The sequence below is a fragment of the Pectinophora gossypiella genome, chromosome Z, assembly GCF_024362695.1.
Source record: "Pectinophora gossypiella chromosome Z, ilPecGoss1.1, whole genome shotgun sequence".
NCBI classification, from domain to species: Eukaryota; Metazoa; Arthropoda; class Insecta; order Lepidoptera; family Gelechiidae; genus Pectinophora; species Pectinophora gossypiella.
The window spans coordinates 9,701,896-9,719,552 of record NC_065433.1 but is presented as its reverse complement, the minus strand read 5'-3'; the positions used below and the strand labels follow the sequence as shown (position 1 = coordinate 9,719,552).

The 17,657-nt window shown below is 37.5% G+C and overlaps 1 protein-coding gene across 2 annotated transcripts in view; it reads left to right on the top strand.

Moving 5' to 3' along the window:
• The window catches only part of LOC126379856 (proton-coupled amino acid transporter-like protein pathetic), a 34,929-nt gene extending 17,878 nt beyond the window's left edge, over nucleotides 1–17,051 (top strand). Inside the window, exons 1-9 of one of the 2 annotated variants that reach the window (XM_050028814.1) lie at nucleotides 2,429–2,538; nucleotides 6,016–6,056; nucleotides 6,753–6,838; nucleotides 7,271–7,348; nucleotides 8,916–9,066; nucleotides 12,749–12,870; nucleotides 13,988–14,072; nucleotides 14,326–14,792; nucleotides 14,883–17,051. In XM_050028814.1, coding sequence (XP_049884771.1) covers nucleotides 6,048–6,056; nucleotides 6,753–6,838; nucleotides 7,271–7,348; nucleotides 8,916–9,066; nucleotides 12,749–12,870; nucleotides 13,988–14,072; nucleotides 14,326–14,792; nucleotides 14,883–15,294 — 1,410 coding nt within the window. In that variant the 5' untranslated portion in view covers nucleotides 2,429–2,538; nucleotides 6,016–6,047 and the 3' untranslated portion in view covers nucleotides 15,295–17,051. Of the gene's footprint in view, nucleotides 1–2,428; nucleotides 2,539–6,015; nucleotides 6,057–6,752; nucleotides 6,839–7,270; nucleotides 7,349–8,915; nucleotides 9,067–12,748; nucleotides 12,871–13,987; nucleotides 14,073–14,325; nucleotides 14,793–14,882 lie in introns of those variants that run through there. The other variant, XM_050028813.1, reaches the window with a different exon arrangement.
• Nucleotides 17,052–17,657: the final 606 nt, after the last annotated feature.

Genomic DNA, 17,657 nt, shown 5'->3' with positions numbered 1-17,657 from the left:
AATAATGAACTGAATCATGAACCCCTCAGTATTCGTTACAATGTGACTTACACCCCGTACAAGTATGTACATGTGGCCATACAAGTGCGTATGGGTGTTAGTGACACCGTAACAAATACTTAGGGGGATGGTTAATGACGGAAAATTCATGAACATTTTAGTGATGTCGGGCATGTCGTAAAAACCGACAGAGGGATCATTGTGTCATCTAACATGATGGACTAATGTTATGGGCGATAGGCTGATCCCTTATCACCATAAGGTTCATCATATCCATCTTTGGACTTCGTATCAACAGTGGCTGCAAGTTGTCTTTGATTACTTGTGGCTCTGCCCACCCCATTAGGGATTACGGGCGTGAGTTTATGTATGTTTATGTATGTATGTTTTAGTGATGTTTAAATTATTTTAAGTTCCATACTTTTGTGACAAAAAATTCCACTTGATATTAACTCAGATTAATCATCCCCTTCATTATTCGTTACAATGTCACTAACACCCTGTATAATTTAGTTTATTGACATTGGCACTAATAGGTATGTACCTATAGGCACTTATCATTGTGCTATTTATTTTGAACTATATTTGGTGATATGATAAGCTAAGAAAGCTGAAGATAGGTATTGTCCAAAATATCATGATAGATTGTTTTATTACTCAATCAGTCAGTGACTTATAGTTATAAGTAGTTCTTAAGTCCTGTTCGACTCTTGGTATATGTGGACTGTAATTGAAGTAGATGCTCAGAGGTCGAGGGTTCTATCTACTGCCAAGTGCAAACACTAGTTTGTTCCTTGTCACTATTTAATTATGTTTTTATAATTTTTAAAAGACACTTTCGCCGGAGGCGTCGGCCATTCAATTCGGTACAATATTTACATGTAAAAAATATTATTAATTATAAGGTAATGTTTATACTTGTGTTGCCAACAACAAAAGACGCGATTTCATCTTATATTTTATACTAGTCAATCTAAAATAGGCCAGCCCAGTAAGCAATAGTTTGACACAGAAATAGGGCAGATTAGAAATGTATTGAACTTTTGGCCGCTACCCTAACTCTTCACTGAATATTTGCATAAGTACTGAAATGAAGGATATTTGCATTCCTATACAAGAAGAAGCAATACGTAAAGTTGAGATTAGATTAGTCTTGTTACAAATAGATAAAGACACGTGCTAGTCAAAGCGGTCGTTGGCTTCGGTTTTACTCGCAATGGCTGACAGAAAAAAAAACTAGGCCGCAATTATGAGGCTTCGGCTTCGTCTATACGATGTACCTATTTTATATTATTCATCGACTTTTCGCATTTAGTTATAATTTTGTCTTGAAAATCAATAGCCGTGCATAAGTTTAACAAAATCTTGTACTTAAGTAGAAATGTTTTTACTGATTTTGATACCTACACTAAATTTACAAAATTTAGTCGCGATTATATTTTAGTAACAATAACAGGATGTCCCGTGGTTAAAAAAATCGAATTCTAAATCAACCAGAGGATGTACGGAGGTTACTCCACCACTGCTCCAGTGCGGCTTGGGGGACACGTTGGGCTATTAGCTAATAGCGCGGGACCGAGGTTTTAACGTGCCTACCGAAGCATGGAATCGTCTCACTGTTTTGGATAATCAGGTGATGCAGCCTATAATACCCTAGCCGAACAAAGGACAGTCTCACAAAGTTATTTTTGACAGTGTTCATATCGAGAATCGATCCCGGACTTGAAATGAACTCAATATGATCATCATCTGACTCTTTATATTCTTTTTTATTTTACCTGTATATCCTCGTAACGCCCGGATTTCCAGACACAATAGTTAAACAATGGGATTTAAAAGGCATCTGGGCCTTACGACCATATAACTATAAGTAAACTAATATAAAAAGAAAGGATGAATCAAGGATCAAAACAAGATCAAGGGATGGTATACGATATCGAGGCAGACCACCACCCAGGTGGTCGGATGACATTGTGAGGTATGCCGGAAAGCAATGGATGGGACTTGCGCAGGACCGGAAAGGATGGAGGAGGCCTATACCCAGCAGTGGGTGGACACAGACTGAGTAGATAGGAAGTAATATTATATAAGTATAGTACTATTGTAAGGGCGTAGTTACCTATTGGTCAGTCATTACAAATTGGAAAAGTATGGAGGTTGATAATTAAAAGTGTCGTGTGAAAAGCAGCAGGCGTGATATAGGGTACATACATATTAACGCATAATGTACTTAATAATAAACAACATCTATCGGTTCGGTAGTCAAGTGATATCTCTAATGCTTACTGCATACAGTAAAAAGGAATGAGTGGGCTGAGACGCGAGATAGTGTACGACACCGCAAGCAATATAATATATACCCCGTCAGGCCCGCTTCCTCGAATGTGTGCATCATGCTTAAATAGTGAGCAGAGGCCATGGGGTCAGCTTATCATGAAAAAGATACGATAGTCTAACACTAATAAATACAAGTGACTTTAGATGCATCTTTATCAATCACTTCAGTTTATACCAAGCTGTCCTCGCGATTGAAGTCTGGTACGTGTTCACCTTAACATCTCCAAATTAACACTCAAAAAAGATTAGAAACTTATCGCGTCATTCATTCATAAAATCGCTCCCCATCATTGTTTCTAAATGGAAATTTTACCGCAGTATGTTCTAATAATCGCTCCTACTAATAATCACAGAATAAAATAATCAATATTCATTTCTTTTTCATGTTCGATTCGTTTCAAGTTAAATAAAAACTCTAATAGTCAAATAAATATAACGTTTACAAATATTCTCCTTAATCTTATCTTTTTTAATGTGTGTTCTACGATTATTTACCTCGAATGGAACTACTTGGCCAGATGGAAAATATCTATGATTTTCAAGCAGTCGTTGAATGGTGACTAATTCAATCATTCCCGTTCAGTGTTTAGAAGTAGGCTATGTTTATGCATACGCTGCTACGACCGCCTACCGGTCAAAGTTTACTAAGCATTATGTTGCCCATTGCCCAGGCAATAAAAGAAACACTGCTGCGTAATATAAAAAATCCGGTCAAGTGTGAGACCGACTCCCGCACCGAAGATTCCGTACAAACTGCCGTAAATTACCAAAGAAGGGAGCATTTGTCTTTGCCTTTACTGTTGTCTCCGTACATCGACATAGGTCGGGACCACTTTTTAATTGATTTTTTAATAGTTACTTGCGTGTACTTTTGTTTCTTTTTGTTTTTAGTTTTAGTAGTATAGTTTTAATTATTTGTAAGTAATGTTAAGATTAATAATATTTACTTGTTAAGTTTGTAATGTTGAAGTGTTGTTTTGGTGGTTTTGGCGGGCATACTCGTAAGCTCGTATGTATCGAAGACTTTCTTTGCCTTTGTGGGTACTGTCTTGAGTACTTACACTATCTATTTTTAGAATACCTTCGCCATTTTTAAAATATACCAAGGGTAATGCGCAGCATAGCTCACGTTTTGTCGCCATTACTCGCTGACATACCTACGTAAGCAGCAAAACGATTACTGTGCGATCAGTTTGCAATTATTTATTAAGTATAATTACAATATATAGCCAGCTAATCCGTAATGTCGCTCCTATGTATACGTTTTTACTTAGATAATGCAGACACCTCCTACTTTTATTTTAAGTTATACCCGTCATTTTCTTATCCACTGAAAAGGAAAAGGATGGACGATCGGCATTTGTTAATTTTAAAATGAATGAGTAAATAAATTAATAACATCCCGCTGATATTTACCCTGTTTTACATGTGCTGTTGACTTAATTCAGTCCGGTGATTGACCAATTTAAAATTTTGGAAGGGGTTTTTAAATTTCTGCGTAATATTGATATGTATTCCATAAATTTTATGCCTGTCGATTGCCCATCTCTTTCCTTTTCGGTGGGTAAGAAAATGACACGTATAACTTAAAATAAAATTAGTTGGTATGCACTGGAATCGGCGCCAATTAAGTTAGATTTAAAAAATACATTTCGATAGCCGAGGGTAACCAGCATACCTATAGACAATTATCTATAATAGGTACTTATATATAAATATGAATTATTTGTTCCTTAGTCTGGCTAAAACTCGCGAACGGCTGAATCGATTTGGCTAATTTTGGTTTTGGAATATTTGTGGTAGAACAAGTTCAAACGGTGAGAAAATGTGGAAAAGTTGGGTCATCTGGTGATAAATAATACTTACTTAATTAGGTTATTGTATTGATTACGATTGATTAGATTATTGATAATGATTACATAGTAGTAAAGAAACAATACCTTTCTGCGTCGTTACAATTCCCAAACGCTTACACTTTCCTTTACAAAAATGGTTAATATTATAAAAATTCAAACTGCAATAAAAAGCCAGTGGTGCTGGTCCGATAACAGTTGGTACCGCTGATAAGCCGCACTGACGGAAAGTTGCGGTTGCATACGTAATAGGTATACTTAGATTCCACACATGGTACGGATATTAACTTACCAACGCCAGTGGGAATTAATTAAACAAGCTACGTCACAAAATGTAACGCTATCGCATAATAAAAAGTTGTAATAACTATACAGGGTGTTAGTACCGTAACGACTACTTAGGGGGATGATTCAGACCATGATTCTGAGTTAATATCAAGTGGAATTTTTCGTCGCAGAGTTAATCTTTTTTTTAATTATTTTCAATTCTATACCTAGTTTTGCGATGGAAAATTCCACTTAATATTAACATAGAATAATGAGCTGAATTATCCCTCTAAGTATTGGTTACGATGTCTCTTACACCCTGTAGTAGGTATAGATTTTAGTGGATTCAGACCATGACTCTGAGTTAATCAAGTGGAATTTCCTATCGGAAAATTCAAGTGTTTATTTTTTAATCATTTTCAGTTCCATACTTTTGCAGTGGAAAGTTCCACTTTATATTAACTCAGATTAATGAGCTGAATTATCCCTCTCAGCTCTCCGTACTTGTTTGTTACGATGTCACTTACACCCTGTGTATCTACCGAGGACTATAGCATAACCTAACTCACAGCACACGGCTTCAATCAATACAGTACGGTCACGAGTACTAATATGTATTCACTTTGAAACCATGTTACATTAACTTTTTTGACAAATTAAACCGTAAGCGTCATTAAATGTCAAATATGATAGTGCGACAGGGTTGTAAAGTGCGTACATGATATTGCTCACAAGTGTACACCTACTTACAAAAGTGAAGATAAAATGCTAACATGCCACATGCCCTGTTTGCCTCTGCTATTTACCTGGCTGCCCTACCTCTTAACGTCATGACGTCATGTAGGCAATATCACTTCGATCGCCATCTTTTAATGGCGTCGCTTCACTAGAGAAATATACCCATGTTAATATGCCATACGTAATGAAGTAGGTAGACATTTAAGTAGGTACAGAATAAATTAATGTAGTCGGTAAATTATGAATATTTAGGTACTTAGTATTTATCTGCAAACATGACAAATGGCAACCTTCATTATGTTTGCCGTTAAGCGTTGTCACGACGTGAAAAATATTTTTTTAGTCACAACAACGACTAGCCTCCGTGGTCCAGTGGTTGAGTGTTTGCCTCACGAACCGGAGATCCCGGGTTCGAATCCCGGTGGGGACACAATCACAAAATTCGCTTTGTGATCCCTAGTTTGGTTAGACCAGATTGTGTGAACGTAAGATAATTCGTGCTTAGTAGGGCACGTTAAGCAGTCGATCCCGGCTACTATTTACTTCATAAGTAAACTAAAAGTATAAAAGTTTACTTAGATAGTTACCTATGTAGCGTAACTGAATCATGGGCGCTTTTACCTTCCTCCCTGATTCCCTGACTCCACGGTTGGAGAAACAGTTTTTTAAAAACACGACTCATCCGATAGAAACAAAGTCATACATAACTAAGCCGTTCTGAATTATTATAAGTAATACATATGCCTACTGAAGAGTACTTACTTCCTTAGAAATACCTATACAACTGACATCTATCTAATAAAAATTTCTTTTTTTGCAGGTCCATAAATTGATAGCATCAAAACCTACAAAATGGTCAATGTAAGTACCTATGCCGCATCTACCTACTTATAGAATTAGCCTTACTGATTTATATATATATATATCAATATTTTATGTTTATTTTTATTTTTTTAAAGAACGTCTAGGGCCCTGTGCCGAGGTTTTTCTTGCAGCTTCTTTTCCCCGGCTATACAGGTTGTGAGAAGCTGCAGTAGTTTTAGGCGCATGAGACGTTCGTTATGTAAAAAATGACGATTCAAAGTGTAACTATGTTACCTACTGAATAAAGATATTTTTTAATTTGAATTTGAATATACATATAAACAACGACAAGTTTTTCGCATTTGAAAAAGAAGGCTTTGGCTTCTTTTTTCATATTGTTCTTGCTTGTACTCTGATCCTATCTTCTTAAATAATAGAGCTCGTATTACATAACTTCTGCGCCGTTTTACTGAAAAAAAATAAAAAAAATATTTATCTTCAAAATTGGCTTACATAGAGTTTTCTGAACGTCAAAAATTAAATTACGTATTATGTAACTGGTTGTAAAACTATAACCACATCGGAAGCTGTATCGCTGAGGGAAAGACTTGGCCAGAAAACCTCCTAGCACTGGCCAGCCGTAAATGTTCCCTCGAGGACCAGCACATCACTAGTTATAGCTACTTACTTAGTTAAGAATCTTTGCCGCCGTAATAAGTACTTCTTGGTATTTATATAATTTTAATCCTACAGGATTCAAATGGCGTGCCTCCGCCCCAGGAGCTGGAGACCTTCCTCTCTCCAGATGAAAAGAACAAAGAGAAGATTGTCAGTACCAAGTAAGTACAACTTCTATACATACTCCATCTATATATCACCATACGTTCCACTGCTGGCCACGGGCCTCCCCTCAATCAACCAAGGTGGTGTGGAGCTTACACCACACTGCTCCACTGCGGGTTGGTGGAAGTGTTTTACGGCTAATAGCCGGGGCCAACGACTTAACGTGCCCTCCGAATCACCGAGTCATCTTACGTTTTGAGACAATCGGGTAATTCAACCGAAACAACATTGATGAGACAACATTGTACATTTAAAATACATATACCCACAATAAAACCTCTTCAATAAATGAATCTACCCGCATTATTTAAACAAAAATTAAGCCCATCGCCATATCGTTTGAGCCGCGTGTCGTGTTGTGCTCGTTTCGAGTTTTTCATATTCACTTTATATTAAAGTGATAAATATTTTTTTTTGTTTCACACTAGATACAACATGACAACAAAAGATGTGGAATCTGGAGATTTCGATCCCTTCACGGAAAGAAAATTGGAGAACCCAACATCGTAAGTACTAACCTACTGTTTAATAAAATCTATTAGTTCGGTTATAGTACTAAATATATAATAGTACTATAATAGTCAATAAAGATAATAGTACTAAAAGAATCGGGGGCCGAGCTAGATTTACCTCACCCCCTCTGGAACTCAATTTAGTCTAAATGGCTGTTAGCCGCTAAGGAGGAAAGGGCGCGCGCTGTCTGTTTGTCTTGCTCGCACTTACACGGTAAAGCAGTAGATTGTAAAAATGAGACGTATTGAGCACGGAATAGAAGAAAGAGGTTGGAAGGGCCAAGTGAGAGCGAAAAGCGCCCCATACAAGTAGTTCATACTTCAACTTTGCACTCTACTCGTCCACAAACTTAACGACCCACGGAGGGAGCTCCGGAGGCGATAGCATATTAAAAGGTCGTCCTGTGCATTATAACCTGCAGGGTAAAAATATATCCTTATCAGATGAAAGCTGAAAACCGTAGTATGATCGGCTATTTATCAAAAAAAAAAAATATGCAGTGTCTTACGAAAACTAATGATAAAACAGCCTATCACTTATAATATACATTACCGGTAAAGTGGCTATGGAATTTGAGAAGCAGTAGAGATATCGTAGTTATCTATTTGCAGGAGTAGTAGTAAAAGTGAGTGGGGTTGAACCGGCGACAGCGGTTCTCATACAAAAAGCGCTTTAGGGCCTTTCCAAGCTCTTTCTTCAAATCCGTAGTAAGTATTGAGTATTCAGGGTATGGTTCAGTCATAGTTGGAATTATCCTTACCTATTTCATCAACGGTGACATTCGAACATCCCATAGCCAATGAATAGTCAAACAGGCCTTCTGTCAGGTTTTATTCTCCGACATACCTACCTGGGGAGTTAAAATTATGTTTTTACTCCCAGCTCAGTATAGAAGTCTACTTATTTGTTTTAAAAACTAGGCATATCTCACTACCTGTATTAAATAGCTATTAGTTTTGATTTACCAGCTTAAAAATTATAACATGAAGTAGGTACAATAAGGTGCAAAAGTCCAAGTTTCTTGCAAAGTAATAAATCAACTAGTTGCACTTAAGACCTCGGTTACATGTCGTTTTGTAATAGACCAAAAACACCTACAAAAACGTAAATTTTATAATTATGTCAATTAATTGTTCATAATTTCACCACTGTTTACAAATAATTCGCTGGGCTCAGTGACTGCACTTTTGCTCTTTGATTGTACCTACATACCTACTGTGATAGATAGACATACGACTCTTGCTGTAGATAATTCAATTTACTGCTTACTTTTCTGTGCTGTTTTGCTTACTTAGCAACAAGTTGTATGTGTTCAATGTTCATGCATTGTTACTGTGATGAAGGTTATTTTAGAACGTTTATCTTAAAACGCGTGACGTTTCTATAAATTCAAAGTACTTATACTTAGTTTGCCTATAATGCTATTGTTTCGTTTAAATAGGTCCCTAGTAAGTATAAAGGTTTTTCTAAATCCACAAAAAATGCGTCCGTAACATTTCTACGTCTTTTTGCGTAGGTACCTAGCAGTTGTAATTTACGCAACATTCGTTTTTTTTTCAGTAACAATGACACACTGACGCATCTGCTTAAAGCCTCCCTGGGCACGGGCATCCTGGCCATGCCGAAGGCTTTCAAAGCGGCTGGTCTCGTCAACGGTATCTTCTTCACCATCCTCGTCGCTTTAGTCTGCACACACTGCGCTTATATTCTCGTAAGTTCATAATATTCTCATCAAATTCAAAAATATGTTTATTCTGTTGGTAACATAGTTACCACTTCGCCCGGGACAACAAGGAAACACACTTGGTTTATTTCTTGACCAGTGTCACACTCCCAGCCTCCATAGCTGGGCCCACGAGAACGACAAGTCGATACGTGCGGAGTCAAATGGGCTGCAGGAGTCTGTTCTATCCGTGTACGACCCTATTTACGCCTAACAGCAGCTCCACACCGGGTTTGACTTCAGAGTTTTCCTTCTAGATGGGTTGCAGACCAAAGCTAAGGAGGCCTCCAGACTAAAAATAAATACTTAAGTACTCACAATCTGAAGCTGTTTGGGTGTTGCATGTATGCATATCGAAAACAATGTGCCTTTATAAATAAGCAATTTTAGCGTGGTCAACATTTACCCACAACACCCTGAGCTGAATCCCACCTAGGCACCCATAAGTTTGTAATCTTACATTTTCGGGTGAGCTTTCACCCGCTCACCTCAGCGCTCTTCTTTTGTTCTTTCAAGTAGTAAATGCCGTCCAAAGCAAATCAACGCTTACCCAAAAAAAAAATGGCGTTACTAGGTATCTAGATTTTTACCGCACAGATTGGTAGCAGTTCCATGAAGACCGTGAAGGGTTATAAGATGAGGGGAGTGCTTTGCACTACATTGACATAATACCGACAATATAGACTAAACTACCTAATTGTGCACTATTTCCGAATAAGACCCAATCGGTAGCTATAACTATCTAAGTTTTGAGCTGAGCGTTCTCTATTTTTTTCTTGAATAAGTTTCTCTAATTTGGAACAACTCTGTAGGTATCACTTTTTAGTAGGTAGATATGATTATTCTTTTTACGTATCTACTTACAAAATACTGCCGCTACAAAACAAAGTCTATTATTACTTAAACCTAATTATACATGCTATGCGTTACATTCTGCAATTCCACGAAAATCACTTGCACAATAACCTTAGCGCCGTATTTGTTGTAAATGATCATTGAACATTTTCTAGCAATTCTTCTCCTTCTATCGTGTGGGTTGTAAAGTGAATTACCAACCTCATCGACCCTGGTGTCAGGGTTATTATTGAGCCGCCAAAGGCCATTGACTTGGCTCATGTAACGACTACTTACTTACATCAGTAAGTCGGCTTAACGTGCCTTCCGAAGCACGGCTCATCTTACTTTTTGGACAATCAGGTGATCAGCCTGTAATGTCCCAACCAAACTAGGGATCCCAAAGTGATTTTTGTGATATGTCCCCACCGGGATACGAATCCGGGACCTCCGGATCGTGAGCCCAATGCTCAACCACTGGACCACGGAGGCCGTTCTAGCAATTGAACTAGGTACAGGTACATAACATAAACTTTGCGCAAACGATTATAGTAATATTTATTATTAACATGTTTTTGCTCACGTTTTACTACCTGCCAAGCGATTTTATATTTGTACCTACTGACGTCAGGAGTACCTATTTCGCCAGAAGAAGTACCAAGGCGTTCGTTGCCCTAGGAAACAGCCTAATACGTCCCACTGCTGTGCACAGACCTCCCCTCAATCAACCGGATAGAGTATGGAGCAAACTCTTATCATGATGGTCCACTGCGGGTTGATGGAGGCACACTCTTCCATCCATTAACTATTATTTTGATCATAATAAAGAGAAGCAATATAGGTAGCAACATAATTCTTTATACGTGTATAATGTGATCAAAATATCAAGCAATAATTAACTATTTTTATATGCTTTCTTGAGGAGCTCGGTGGCGCAGCGGTAAACGCGCGCGGTCTACGATTGTTGAAGTTAAGCAACTTTCATCTGGAGCTCCTCCATGCTTCGGAAGGCACGTTAAGCCGTTGGTCCCGGTTGCATTAGCAGTCGTTAATAACCATCAATCCGCACTGGGCCCGCGTGATGGTTTAAGGCCCGATCTCCCTATCCAAAGGGAAGGCCCGTGCCCCAGCAGTGCGGACGTTAATGGGCTGATGATGATATGCTTCTGCCATTACATTGTATTTTTGAATAATTGTGTATCTAAGTAATGAGAAAATAGGTAATTGTCACGTTAAATCTCGACAGCGCCATCTATATTTTGGAGAATGTAGTCTGGAATGTCTCACTGGCTAAGTGTATTAACCCTCATGTCATTGCTCATTAACCGCGCATACAATTCAGCGAATTTAGATACAATACAACCCACACATATTATAAAATATAATGTCTACATAATTATATTGACAGCTGAATAGGTAGCTGAAATTACACACCTACGTACTTTCTCTGTTTATAATTTCTAGGACAGTTAATACTTAGCAAAAGTACCTACTTAGCATTACTTACCCACACCGAATGTGACCATTTAATGGAATAATATTCCATTGTTTTAAGTTTACGCGGTTATTATAATATTATAATAAATAATAACGGGTTCTTACCGCGTTTAAAATAGGGATATGAGACTCCCGATATTTCGACACTGTTGCAAGTGCCATGATCACGGGATGACTGATGAGATTGGAGTGGAGTAGGTAGGGCAAACATATCTGTCTACCCTCTTCCTTTGCCGCTTGTTTATGTATTTGATATCGGAACGTTCGGAACCATCTGAACTCGCACCAAACTCACTACGACAAACCGGACTCACTATGTATTCTTACGTTTGTCACCACATTAGGCCGACATTAGGCCTATTTTAAACGCGGTAAGAACCCGTTATTATGTGTTTTAATTATAATAATATTCCATTCCATTAAACAGGAAATTCTATAAATAAAGGAAGAGGTTACAAAAGCTGAACATTTAAAAAGGTCATTTGATAACATATCATATAAGTACGTAGGTACCTAAACGTACAGGGTGTTAGTGACATCGTAACAAAACCTTTGAGGGATGATTCAGACCATGATTCTGAGTTGATATCAAGTGGAATTTTCCATCTCAAAAGTATGGAACTGAAAATAATTAAAAGAATCTAAAAAATCATGAATTTTGCGACGGAAAATTCCACTTGATATTAACTCAAAATCATGGCCTGAATCATTCCCCTCAGTATTCGTTATAATAATGGTATGATGGCGATTGATGAGTGTGGAGGAGGCAAGAGAAGTGTGTCAGGATCGAAGCAAATGGAATTCTATAGTCTCTGCTTACCCCGGTGGGAAATAGGCGTGAGTTTATGTATGTATGTATGATAAGATGTAGATATTCTCCGCAGATGGCCGCTTTATTATCATTATTTATTTATTTATAGGAAAACCAACAGCTACATCAAATAGTATAAACATAAATATAAATCACAAAAGAGCCAATTATAGGTTTCCACAGATAGACTTCGGTATATGTCGGTTATACAGCAACAATAGATAGCAAAATAAACTAGGTGCATACAAACATAACAAACACATTTCACGAATTATAAGTAATTGCCATTTTATTAAGTAAATAGCACTTACTTTTCACAATAATATCTAAATAAGTACCTAGTTTACTACTTACATCTTAACATAGAATATTATATTACTTATGTGCAATACATTCAAGAAATACCAAAATACAAAACAAAAGAGAAATATCGCCCTGCAACCTTTGAGTATGTGTCTTGTGGCTGTGCGTTTCAGAATCATGTGTAGATACACGGTGTTCCTGAAATATTTTTTCTTTCGTCAATAGATAAAATGCGCCCACGTGCTGTACAAGAAGACGAGAAAAACCAACATGAGTTTCCCAGAGGTCGGCGAGGCGTCGTTTGAGAACGGACCGGAGTGGATACGCGCATGGGCTAATCCTTTTAGGTAAGCATTGCAGTGGCCCCGATTCCTGCAGACTCCTCCTAATTTTATTTTAAGTTATACCCGTCATTTTCTTATCCGCCGAAAAGGAAAGGGACGGATGCTTGTTCAACAAGTTAATTTTAAAACGATTAAATAACCCGGGCGATTAAAATAGGCATCTCGCTGGTATGCAATCCGTTTGACGTGCTGTCTACTTAACTCTGTCGCGTTATTGGCCGATGTAAAATTTTTAGACGGTTGTTTTAGATTTCTGCTTAAAATTCACGTATGTTCCAAAAATTTTATCCCTGTCGATTACCCGTCCCTTTCTTTTTCAGCGGATAAGATAAATGACAGGTATAATAATTTAAAATATCATTAGATGGCGTCTGCAGGAATTAGCACCAGTGGGTACTTACATAATAAACATAATATCACGCCCCTAGTCCTCGGATGGATAGAGCAACAAGGAATTAGAAGATAACTTGCGCTTTTGGTACTAAGATGGTTGCGAAAGACCATTACAGTGATAGAATGACCAGGGAGGTTAAAGGCTACGTCGAAGCAATTCATCTAAAAAAGCAATATTGCTATTTGACGTTTGTTTACATTGCGCACTTACAAAATGTCAAATTGCAAATTGCTTTTTTAGATGAATTGCTGCGATGCGGCCTTTTTAGAATTGTCTAAGAAGTTATAAAAAAAACACTTCCGGTTTCGGTTTATATTACAACGTAGGTATTGTAATGATAATGTTTGAAATAGTATCTCTGGGACAACCACCTAAAAACAAATATGACAAAATAAAGTTTCAAGTCCAGCAGGGCTAACGCACGCAACGTGATAAAATTGTCGATCGATTCAATCAATTTTGTCGAAATCTTTAAGTGTGTTTTTTTTCCTAACACGTGATTTTGTTCTTATTTTGACAGTACGACACGACTTATACATATTAGCACCAATCGACACAACGACATAATTAGATCGTCAGAATCGATAAAATGACCGTGAGAAATTTTTTTCACTTTGCGCGAGCCCTACTGTAAACGACGTTAATTAGACTTTTATAAATATATCTACAGAATATTATAAATTATCACGTGATATTACTTATAAAGTACTTATTCTTTGTTTTCAGGATCTTCATACTCGTGAGTCTGTTCCTTACGTACTTCGGAACTTGCTCAGTGTACACCGTTATCATCGCACAAAATATCTTACAGGTAGGTAGAAACATAACATACAGTAGGAATGGGTGTTAGTGACACCGTAACGAATACTGAGGAGAATGATTCAGACCATGATTCTGAGTTGATATCAAGTGGAAATTTTAGTGTTTTTGTTATTATTTTCCGTTCCATACTTTTGCGATGGAAAATTCCACCTGATATCAACTCAGAATCATCCCTCAAAGTTTTCCTGTAAGTATATTAGCTAATTTTGACGAAGCGATAATACAAACCTATATTATTTCAGGTGGCTGCCCACTACATGAACGTGACGGAACAAGAAATTGAAATCAGGATATTCATCATTGCCCTCTTACTCCCTCTGATCTTAATGGTGTGGATACGCAACCTCAAATACTTAGCCCCCGTCTCTATGCTTGCTAACTTCCTGATGGCCGTGGGTCTCGGAATCACCTTCTATTACCTTGTGGGAACAGGCGGCCTTGATTTCTCCAAAGTGAAGATGTTCAAACCACCAGTTGAATGGCCAGAGTTCTTCTCCCTGACAATCTTCGCTATGGAAGCCATCGGCGTGGTGATGCCCCTGGAGAACGCCATGAAGACCCCTCGCGCCATGCTCGGGTGCTGCGGAGTTCTCAACAAGGGCATGTCTGGCGTCACCCTGGTCTACATCCTCCTCGGGTTCCTAGGTTACCTGCGTTATGGAGACGAAGTCGCTGATGCTGTCACTCTTAATTTGGACCAGACACAAATGTAAGTCGAATAAGTACCTACTACTTAAAATACATTGTCACATACGTCTAACATCTAGGTATATCCTCTAATTGTTATTTTTGTTTGCAGTCCTGCCCAGATCGTGAAGCTCTCCATTGCCGTGGCTGTGTATTGCACGTTCGGTCTTCAATTCTTCGTGTGCGTCGACATCATGTGGAACTGCATCAAGGACAAGTTCACAAAGAGGCCCGACCTCGCCGACTACATCATGAGGACCATCCTAGTCACCTTGTGCGTCCTACTGGCAGTGGCGGTCCCCACTATCGGGCCGTTCATGGGAGTCATCGGCGCCTTCTGCTTCTCCCTTCTCGGCCTCATTGCCCCGGCGTTCATTGAAATTATCACCTTCTGGGACATTGGGTTCGGCCGCGGCAACTTCCTCATATGGAAGAACGTTTTTGTATTCATTTTTGGTTTGTTTGCACTTGTTTTCGGTTCCAAAGACGCTATAATAAGTATCATAGAAATTTATAGTAAGTAGTAAGAAGTAAAAAGCTATTAATTCGAATGGCCTAGATTAAGCACGAAACACAAGTGCACGTGGTGAAGGTGATATGACAAAGCAGAACAGGGTTCCAGGTGCTACCGGTACACCAGCGCAGTACACATGTGTTTTGTGGTTTAAACTAACTAGTGATAGCAAATAAATTTATTTTTAAGATTCGTTAGACCAATTCTGCGATAGCTATTTTATTGTGGGAAGTTTCGCTGCAAAGCAAAAGTGCTATTGCATGTGTATTGATATGTTTCGTATACTAAGGCTAATGTCGGTGCAGTACTGCTCCAAAGTGTAGGTTAAGTATTACATTTTTGAGGATTTTATTTGCATGCGATGAAGCTCTGACTAGTAACGGTTAACATTTATTCGCATAAAGTCTCCACAAGGGCGTCTACGAGAAACTTAAAATACCTATGCAATAAAACTGGTATGGACATCTACGGCATCCAAAACTTTATACTTATCTATTGGCTCTTGTGTTTGCCGTGAACGGTTCATCCTTGCCTAGGTACTTTGGGGGTTACTTCGTGAGGTATGATAAATTTACGTCTATATTCCTTCTTGCGACAGTATTTTAAGATTTAACTATAAAATGCCAGGTAAATATATCATTAGATACTCTTCTAAATATGATAAATTTTACTTGATAATTTATATGATATAATGCGACTAAATGGAATCTGTAAATAACAGTAAAAGCCACTTTTAATGTGTGATGAAGAATGAAATCCGAGTAGGTGTAGTTAAGTATGTATTTGAAATTTCGATTGCATTCCCATTATTACAAATGTTGTATGAAGCCAATGATGGGCTTAGCGATTGTTCAATCGGCATACAATTACCTAGTTAAGAATATTTGTGGAATTGTTGATCTAACTCGGAAGTACCACCAAGTCCGTGAAAAAAAATGTATAATTTACAGGAATTAATTATTATAGGATGATAATGATGCTCGGTAACTTGCTTTTGAGTGTACTGAACAAATGCCTAAGTACGATTAAGTAAATTATTTATGTGGGTACCGGTTCAATATACCAATATTGAATTACTGGCGCCACAGTGATGCTGCATTTATGAAAATAGAGAAAAGTACATTTTTAACGCCATTCTTTGTGATATATATAACGAAAAATATCAGAAAGCGGCCTTGGTCTTTTGAAAAGAATTTACATGTGATCATGCTCGGCCAATGGCTGAATTTGCGCAAACTTTCATTTACATAACGAAACTTTCAAATATTGTTCGAAACCAGGGATGTAGCTTATATTTTATATTTTAGTAGATATACTATACAATCGAAGCTCCACAAGAGCATATATATTATCTAGTTATAGTTTACTCAAATGGTTACGTCCCTGAGCTTCTTATTTCCATGACAAAATGAAAGTTTGCGATCAACGGTCCAAAATGCAGGTGCCTTCACAAATATGTATTTTGATTAGCATTGCTAACACTAAGTATCCATTTTTTATATAAACTCATAAGTGCAATTAATATATCCATATACATATTATATTAAATTGAAAATGAATGAAATATAGTAAAAAATATTTTGATTAAGTTCCTATTTGCTCTGTAATTTTAAGAATTGAAATTTTACACGAATCTTGTTTTATAATGGTATTTTCAAATCAAAGTTTCTATAGTTTAAAATACAAATGTAACAATAATAGCAATTATGAGAATATTATAACGTATTCAATGTTCTTTGATATCAATACAACGTACAAGCTCCGCTACTTTAATTGTTTTATTTTCATACGCTTTACTAGAAATAATTCTTCGCCAGCCAACCAACTAAAACTAATAAAATAAACCAGGGGCGTAACAAGGGAGGTTTTAGGGTTGACAAGTCTTTGACACTAATAGGTAATTCATTGCCTCCGGAGTCGTGGTCACACCAGGTTGTCACACCAGTATGACAAACAGGAATTTAATTTTTTTTTACTAAAGACGATTACGTTCTAGCGTGTCAATTAAAATTATTAAACGAAGAAATATCTTTAGGCCATTTCATTGAAATCTTGAGATAATATCTACAAGCCTTTTTATTTCATAATAATAGTGTTAAATAAAGTATAATTTCGTAAATAAAATCAATTTTAATTTATACGCCGATAAACACAGCACTACTTATAATGACAAGTCAGGATAAAAGGTGTTGTATTGTTAGCGGTGTGACAAACAAGAAAAAAATTCCTGTTTGTCATACTGGTGTGACAACCTGGTGTGACCACGAGTCCGGAGGGAAATCATTGGCCATGGTCATAACAAACCGGGCGCCAGGTTGGGCCATGGGTGGCCACTGCAATTGTATCTAATTCTCTACGGAAATAGGTAGTCTG